At 53.2% G+C, this 8755-nt stretch overlaps 1 protein-coding gene across 1 annotated transcript in view; it reads right to left on the bottom strand.

Annotated features, from left to right (window-relative positions):
- Positions 1–4661: 4661 nt before the first annotated feature.
- LOC112239299 (Fc receptor-like protein 5) overlaps positions 4662–8755 on the bottom strand; it is a 36970-nt gene continuing 32876 nt past the window's right edge. Inside the window, exon 6 of the mRNA XM_042329297.1 lies at positions 4662–4737. Coding sequence (XP_042185231.1) covers positions 4662–4737 — 76 coding nt within the window. The remainder of the gene's footprint in view (positions 4738–8755) is intronic.

The raw sequence follows: 8755 nt of genomic DNA, 5'->3' as shown, positions 1-8755 counted from the left end.
AAAAGGGGCCAGAAAGCAGGACTAGAGAGTAGGGGAAACAGAGAGGGGCTGGAGAGCAGAGAGTATGGGCCAGAGAGCAGGGGCCAGAGAGCAGGGACCAGAGAGCAGAGAGTAGGGTTAGAGAGTAGGGGCCAGAGAGTAGGGACCAGAGATTAGGGGTTGGGGAGTAGGGACCAGAGAGTAGGGACTAGAGAGTAGGGGATAGAGAGTAGGGGTTGGGGAGTAGGGACTGGAGAGTAGGGACTAGAGAGTAGGGGAAACAGAGTAGGGGCTGAGAGAGTAGGGACTAGAGATTAGGGGTTGGGGAGTAGGGACTAGAGAGTAGGGACTGGAGAGTAAGGACTAGAGAGTAGGGACTAGAGAGTAGGGATAGAGAGTTGGGACAAGAGAGTAGGGGATAGAGAGTAGGGACTAGAGAGTAGGGGATAGAGAGTTGGAACTAGAGAGTAGGGGATAGAGAGTAGAGAGTAGGGACTAGAGAGTAGGGCTGGAGAGTAGGGACTAGAGAGTAGGGACTAGAGAGTAGGGACTAGAGAGTAGGGGATAGAGAGTAGGGGCTGGAGAGTAAGGACTAGAGAGTAGGGGATAGAGAGTAGGGACTAGAGAGAAGGGACTAGAGAGTAGGGCTAGAGAATAGAGAGTAGGGGCCAGAGAGTAGGGACTAGAGACCAGGGATAGAGAGTAGGGGTTGGAGAGTAGGGATAGAGAGTTGGGACAGAGAGTAGAGGGTAGAGAGTAGGGACTAGAGAGTAGGGGATAGAGAGAGGCTAGAGACAGAGAGTAGGGACCAGAGAGTAGGGACTAGAGAGAGGGGATAGAGAGTAGGGACTAGAGAGTAGGAGAGTAGGGACTAGAGAGTAGGGGAAACAGAGTAGGGGTTGAGAGAGTAGGGACTAGAGATTAGGGGTTGGGGAGTAGGGACTAGAGAGTAGGGACTGGAGAGTAAGGACTAGAGAGTAGGGACTAGAGAGTAGGGATAGAGAGTTGGGACAAGAGAGTAGGGATAGAGAGTAGAGAGTAGGGACTAAAGAGTAGGGGATGGAGAGTAGGGACTAGAGAGTAGGGACTAGAGAGTAGGGGATAGAGAGGGACTAGAGAGTAGGGGATAGAGAGTAGGGACTAGAGAGTAGGGCCAGAGAGTAGGGGTTGGGGATTAGGGAGAGTGTAGGGATAGAGAGTAGGGGCTGGGGAGTAGGGACTAGAGAGTAGGGACCAGAGAGAGGGAAGAGACTAGGGCCAGAGAGTAGGGACTAGAGAGTAGGGGACAGAGAGTTGGAACTAGAGAGTAGGGGATAGAGAGTAGAGAGTAGGGACTAGAGAGTAGGGGTTGGAGAGTAGGGACTAGAGATTAGGGTTGGGGAGTAGGGACTAGAGAGTAGGGACTGGAGAGTAAGGACTAGAGAGTAGGGACTAGAGAGTAGGGGACAGAGAGTTGGGACAAGAGAGTAGGGGATAGAGAGCAGAGAGTAGGACTAAAGAGGGGGATGGAGAGTAGGGACTAGAGAGTAGGGACTAGAGAGTAGGGACTAGAGAGTAGGGGATAGAGTAGGGACTGGAGAGTAGGGATAGAGAGTAGGGACTAGAGAGTAGGGGCCAGAGAGCAGGGGACTGGGGAGGTCTAGATTGTAGGGGATAGAGAGAGGGGCTGGGGAGTAGGGACCAGAGAGTAGGGACCAGAGAGTAGGGGCAAGAGACTAGGGGCTAGAGAGTAGGGACTAGAGAGTAGGGGACAGAGAGTTGGAACTAGAGAGTAGGGGATAGAGAGTAGAGAGTAGGGACTAGAGAGTAGGGGTTGGAGAGTAGGGACTGGAGAGCAGGGGTTGGAGAGTAGGGACTAGAGAGTAGGGGATAGAGAGTAGGGACTACAGAGTAGGGGCTAGAGAGTAGGGGCCAGAGAGTAGGACCAGAGAGTAGGGGCCAGAGAGCAGGGGCTGGAGATTAGGGACCAGAGAGAGTAGGGGATAGAGAGAAGGGACTAGAGAGTAGGGTCTAGAGAGTAGAGAGTAGAGACTAGAGAGTAGGGGCCAGAGAGGAGGGGCCAGAGAGCAGGGGTTGGGGAGTAGGGACTAGAGAGTAGGGATAGAGAGTAGGGGTTGGGGAGTAGGGACTAGAGAGTAGGGACCAGAGAGTAGGGACTAGAGAGTAGGGGTAAGAGAGAGGGCTAGAGAGTAGAGAGTAGGGGATAGAGAGTAGGGACTAGAGAGTAGGGGATAGAGAGTAGGGACTCGAGAGAGAGTAGGGACTAGAGAGTAGGGACTAGAGAGTAGGGGATAGAGAGTAGGGACTAGAGAGTAGGGACTACAGAGCAGGGGCCAGAGAGTAGGGGCTAGAGAGCAGTGACTAGAGAGTAGGGGCTAGAGAGTAGGGGCTAGAGAGTAGGGACTAGAGAGTAGGGTCCAGAGAGTAGGGGTTGGGGAGTAGGACTAGAGAGTAGGGGATAGAGAGTAGGGCTGGGGAGTAGGGAATAGAGAGTAGGGACTAGAGAGCAGGGGCTAGAGAGAGGGACTAGAGAGCCAGAGAGTAGGGGTTAGAGAGTAGGGGCTAGAGAGTAGGGACTAGAGATTAGGGGTTGGGGAGTAGGGACTAGAGAGTTAGGACCAGAGAGTAGGGGCAACAGAGTAGGGGTTGGAGAGTAGGGACTAGAGAGTAAGGACTAGAGAGTAGGGACTAGAGAGTAGGGACTAGAGAGTAGGGAATAGAGAGTAGGGGCTGGAGAGTAGGGACTAGAGAGTAGGGACTAGAGAATATGGACTAGAGAGTAGAGACTAGAGAGTAGGGGATAGAGAGTAGGGACTAGAGAGTAGGGGATAGAGAGTTGGGACTAGAGAGTAGGGGATATAGAGTAGAGAGTAGGACTAGAGAGTAGGGGATGGAGAAAAGGGGCTAGAAAGTAGGACCAGAGAGCAGAAACAGAGCAGGGCTGGAGAGCAGAGAGTATGGGCCAGAGAGCAGGGGCCAGAGAGTAGGGACTAGAGAGCAGAGAGAGGGTTAGAGAGTAGGGACCAGAGAGTAGGGACCAGAGAGTAGGGATAGAGAGTAGGGGCTGGGGAGTAGGGACTGGAGAGTAGGGACCAGAGAGTAGGGGAAACAGAGTAGGGGCTGAGAGAGTAGGGACCAGAGATTAGGGTTGGGGAGTAGGGACTAGAGAGTAGGGACTGGAGAGTAAGGACTAGAGAGTAGGGACTAGAGAGTAGGGGATAGAGAGTTGGGACAAGAGAGTAGGGATAGAGAGTAGAGAGTAGGGACTAGAGAGTAGGGGGATGGAGAGTAGGGACTAGAGAGTAGGGACTAGAGAGTAGGACTAGAGAGAGGGGATAGAGTAGGGACTAGAGAGTAGGGGATAGAGAGTAGGGACTAGAGAGTAGGGCCAGAGAGTAGGGGCTGGGGAGAGGGTCTAGATTGTAGGGGATAGAGAGTAGGGGGGGAGAGTAGGACCAGAGAGTAGGGACTAGAGAGTAGGGGTAAGAGACTAGGGGCTAGAGAGCAGGGACTAGAGAGTAGGGGACAGAGAGTTGGAACTAGAGAGTAGGGGGGATAGAGACTAGAGAGTAGGGACTAGAGAGTAGGGGTTGGAGAGTAGGGACTGGAGAGTAGGGGCTGGAGAGTAGGGACTAGAGAGTAGGGGATAGAGAGTAGGGACTACAGAGTAGGGGCTAGAGAGTAGGGGCTAGAGAGTAGGGACAGAGAGTAGGGCCAGAGAGTAGGGGCTGGAGATTAGGGACTAGAGAGTAGGGATAGAGAGAAGGACTAGAGAGCAGGGTCTAGAGAGTAGAGAGTAGAGACTAGAGAGTAGGGGCTAGAGAGGAGGGGCAGAGAGTAGGGGTTGGGGAGTAGGGACCAGAGAGTAGGGGATAGAGAGTAGGGGTTGGGGAGTAGGGACTAGAGAGTAGGACCAGAGAGCAGGGACTAGAGAGTAGGGGTAAGAGAGAGGGGCCAGAGAGCAGAGAGTAGGGATAGATAGAGAGTAGGGACTAGAGAGTAGGGATAGAGAGTAGGGACTCGAGAGTAGGGACTACAGAGTAGGGACTAGAGAGTAGGGGATAGAGAGTAGGGACTAGAGAGTAGGGACTACAGAGCAGGGGCCAGAGAGCAGGGGCCAGAGAGCAGTGACTAGAGAGTAGGGGCCAGAGAGCAGGGGCCAGAGAGCAGGGACCAGAGAGCAGGGCCAGAGAGCAGGGGCTGGGGAGTAGGACCAGAGAGTAGGGGATAGAGAGCAGGGGCTGGGGAGTAGGAACAGAGAGTAGGACCAGAGAGAGCAGGGCCAGAGAGAGGGACTAGAGAGCAGAGAGTAGGGGCTAGAGAGTAGGGCCAGAGAGTAGGGACTAGAGATTAGGGGTTGGGGAGTAGGGACTGGAGAGTTAGGACCAGAGAGTAGGGGCAACAGAGTAGGGGTTGGAGAGTAGGGACTAGAGAGTAAGGACTAGAGAGTAGGGACTAGAGAGTAGGGACTAGAGAGCAGGGAACAGAGAGTAGGGGTTGGAGAGTAGGGACTAGAGAGTAGGACTAGAGAATATGGACTAGAGAGTAGAGACTAGAGAGTAGGGGATAGAGAGTAGGGACCAGAGAGTAGGGATAGAGAGCTGGGACCAGAGAGTAGGGATATAGAGTAGAGAGTAGGGACTAGAGAGTAGGGGATGGAGAAAAGGGCCAGAAAGTAGGGACTAGAGAGCAGGGGAAACAGAGTAGGGGCTGGAGAGCAGAGAGTATGGGCCAGAGAGCAGGGCTAGAGAGTAGGGACTAGAGAGTAGAGAGTAGGGGTTAGAGAGTAGGGACTAGAGAGTAGGGACTAGAGATTAGAGAGTAGGGGTTGGGGAGTAGGGACTGGAGAGTAGGGACTAGAGAGTAGGGAACAGAGTAGGGGCTGAGAGAGTAGGGACTAGAGATTAGGGGTTGGGGAGTAGGGACTAGAGAGTAGGGACTGGAGAGAGGACTAGAGAGTAGGGACTAGAGAGTAGGGATAGAGAGTTGGAACCAGAGAGTAGGGGATAGAGAGTAGAGAGCAGGGACTAGAGAGCAGGGACTGGAGAGTAGGGACTAGAGAGTAGGGACTAGAGAGTAGGGACTAGAGAGTAGGGGATAGAGAGTAGGGGTTGGAGAGTAGGGACTAGAGAGTAGGGACTAGAGAGTAGGGGATAGAGAGTAGGGGTAGAGAGTAAGGACTAGAGAGTAGGGCTGGAGAGTAGGGACTAGAGAGAAGGGACTAGAGAGTAGGGCTAGAGAATAGAGAGTAGGGGTAGAGAGTAGGGACTAGAGACCAGGGATAGAGAGTAGGGGTTGGAGAGTAGGGGGATAGAGAGTAGGGGTTGGAGAGTAGGACTAGAGAGTAGGGACTAGAGAGTAGGGTAGAGAGTAGGGGATAGAGATAGGGACTAGAGAGTAGGGCCAGAGAGTAGGGCAGAGAGTAGGGTCCAGAGTGTAGGGGATAGAGAGTAGGGGTTGGGGGAGTAGGGACTAGAGAGTAGGGACAAGAGAGAGGGGCTAGAGAGTAGAGATTAGGGGATGGAGAGTAGGGACTAGAGAGTAGGGGATAGAGAGAGGGAAACAGAGTAGGGGCTGGAGAGTAGGGACTAGAGAGTAAGAGAGAGTAGGGACTAGAGAGTAGGGAGAGAGAGGGAATAGAGAGTAGGGGTTGGAGAGTAGGGACTAGAGAGTAGGGACTAGAGAATATGGACTAGAGAGTAGGGGATAGAGAGTGGGACTAGAGAGTAGGGATAGAGAGTAGAGAGTAGGGACCAGAGTAGGGGATGGAGAAAAGGGGCTAGAAAGCAGTGACTAGAGAGTAGGGGAAACAGAGTAGGGCTGGAGAGTAGGGACAGAGATTAAGGACTAGAGAGTAGGGACCAGAGAGTAGGGACTAGAGAGAGAGGAATAGAGAGTAGGGGCTGGAGAGTAGGGACCAGAGAGTAGGGACTAGAGAATAGGGACTAGAGAGTAGGGGATAGAGAGTTGGGACTAGAGAGTAGGGGGATAGAGAGTAGGGGACTGGGAGAGTAGGGAAAGAGAGTAGGGACTAGAGAGTAGGGACTAGAGATTAGGGGTTGGGGAGTAGGGACTAGAGAGTAGGGACTGGAGAGTAGGACCAGAGAGTAGGGACTAGAGAGTAGGGATAGAGAGTTGGGACAAGAGAGTAGGGGATAGAGAGTAGGGACTAGAGAGTAGGGGATAGAGAGTTGGAACTAGAGAGTAGGGGATAGAGAGTAGAGAGTAGGGACTAGAGAGTAGGGGTTGGAGAGTAGGACTAGAGTAGGGACCAGAGAGTAGGGACTAGAGAGTAGGGATAGAGAGTAGGGACAGAGAGTAGGGGTTGGAGAGAGGGACCAGAGAGAAGGACTAGAGAGTAGGGCTAGAGAATAGAGAGTAGGGGCCAGAGAGTAGGGACTAGAGACCAGGGGATAGAGAGTAGGGGTTGGAGAGTAGGGGATAGAGAGTTGGGACCAGAGAGCAGGGCCAGAGAGCAGGGACCAGAGAGTAGGGGGATAGAGAGTAGGGGTTGGAGAGTAGGGACCAGAGAGTAGGGACAGAGAGTAGGGACCAGAGAGGGGATAGAGAGTAGGGACTAGAGAGTAGGGGATAGAGAGTAGGGACCAGAGAGCAGGGCCAGAGAGTAGGGGCTGGGGAGTAGGGTCTAGAGTGTAGGGGATAGAGAGTAGGGCCAGAGAGTAGGACCAGAGAGTAGGGACCAGAGAGAGGGGGAAAGAGAGCAGGGGCCAGAGAGCAGAGCAGGGGATAGAGAGTAGGGACCAGAGAGTAGGGGATAGAGAGTAGGGACTAGAGAGAGAGTAGGGCTAGAGAGTAGGGGCTAGAGAGTAGGGACCAGAGAGTAGGGGGGCTAGAGAGTAGGGACTAGAGAGTAGGGGACAGAGAGTTGGAACTAGAGAGTAGGGATAGAGAGTAGAGAGGTTGGGGAGGGACTAGAGAGTAGGGGCTGGAGAGTAGGGACTAGAGATTAGGGGTTGGGGAGTAGGGACCAGAGTAGGGACTGAGAGTAAGGACTAGAGAGTAGGGACTAGAGAGTAGGGGGATAGAGAGTTGGTACAAGAGAGTAGGGGATAGAGAGTAGAGAGTAGGACTAAAGAGTAGGGGATGGAGAATAGGACTAGAGAGTAGGGACTAGAGAGTAGGACTAGAGAGTAGGGGATAGAGTAGGGACCAGAGACCAGGATAGAGAGTAGGACCAGAGAGAGCAGGGCCAGAGAGTAGGGGTTGGGGATTAGGGTCTAGAGTGTAGGGGATAGAGAGTAGGGGCTGGGGAGTAGGGACTAGAGACCAGGGACTAGAGAGTAGGGTAAGAGACTAGGGGATAGAGAGTAGGGACCAGAGAGTAGGGGACAGAGAGTTGGAACTAGAGAGTAGGGGGATAGAGAGTAGAGAGGGACTAGAGAGAGGGGTTGGAGAGTAGGGACTGGATTAGTAGGGGTTGGAGAGTAGGGACTAGAGAGTAGGGGATAGAGAGTAGGGACTACAGAGTAGGGGACAGAGAGTAGGGGCTAGAGAGTAGGGACTAGAGAGGGGGCTAGAGTAGGGTTGGAGATTAGGGACTAGAGGAGGGGGATAGAGAGCAAGGGACTGAGAGTAGGGTCTAGAGAGTAGAGTAGAGACTAGAGAGTAGGGGCTAGAGGGAGGGGCTAGAGAGTAGGGGTTAGAGAGTAGGGGTTGGGGACTAGAGAGTAGGGGTAGGGACCAGAGAGTAGGGACTAGAGAGTAGGGACTAGAGAGTAGGGGATAGAGAGTAGGGACTAGAGAGTAGGGGATAGAGAGTAGGGACTAGAGAGTAGGGGACTAGAGAGTAGGGACTAGAGAGTAGGGACCAGAGAGTAGGGACTGAGAGAGTAGGGACAGAGTAGGGACTAGAGAGTAGGGACCAGAGAGGGTCCAGAGAGTAGGGATAGAGAGCAGTGACTAGAGAGTAGGGGCAAGAGAGTAGGGGCCAGAGAGTAGGGACTAGAGAGTAGGGGCTAGAGAGCAGGGTTGGGGAGTAGGGACTGATAGTAGGGGCTAGAGAGTAGGGGTTAGGGAGTAGGGAACAGAGAGTAGGGACTAGAGAGCAGGGGGCTAGAGAGTAGGGACTAGAGAGTAGAGATAGAGGGGACTAGAGAGTAGGGGGATAGAGAGTTGGGACTAGAGATTAGGGGTTGGAGAAAGGCTAGAGAGTAGGGATGGAGAGTAGGGGACAGTAGGGTTAGGAGAGTAGGGACAGAGAGTAAGGACTAGAGAGTAGGGACCAGAGAGCAGGGACTAGAGAGTAGGACCAGGAGAGCAGATATAGGGCTGGGAGTAGGGACTAGAGAGGCAGGGACTAGAGAATATGGACTAGGGAGGGGATAGAGTTGGGACTCAGAGAGTAGGGGATAGAGAGTAGGGGTTGTGTTAGGGACTGGGAGTAGGGACTAGAGAGTAGGGACCAGAGAGTAGGGACTAGAGATTAGGGGTTGGGGAGTAGGGACTCAGAGACTAGGGACTGGAGAGTAAGGACTAGGAGAGTAGGGACTAGAGAGAGTAGGGATAGAGAGTTGGGACAAGAGAGGGGATAGAGAGAGAAAGAGTAGGGGATGGAGGTTGGGACTAGAGAGAGGGATAGAGAGAGTAGGGCTAGAGGACTAGAGAGTAGGGACTGGAGTAGGGACTAGAGAGTAGGGACCAGAGATAGGGACTAGAGAGTAGAGATAGAGAGTAGGGGTTGAGGTAAGGACTAGAGAGTAGGGGGTTGGAGAGTAGGGACTAGAGAGAAGGGACTAGAGAGTAGGGCTAGAGAATA

The sequence above is a fragment of the Oncorhynchus tshawytscha genome, linkage group LG10, assembly GCF_018296145.1.
Source record: "Oncorhynchus tshawytscha isolate Ot180627B linkage group LG10, Otsh_v2.0, whole genome shotgun sequence".
Classification (NCBI taxonomy): Eukaryota; Metazoa; Chordata; class Actinopteri; order Salmoniformes; family Salmonidae; genus Oncorhynchus; species Oncorhynchus tshawytscha.
Note: the sequence above shows the minus strand (reverse complement) of the source record. Positions and strands in the feature narration are given on the sequence as shown.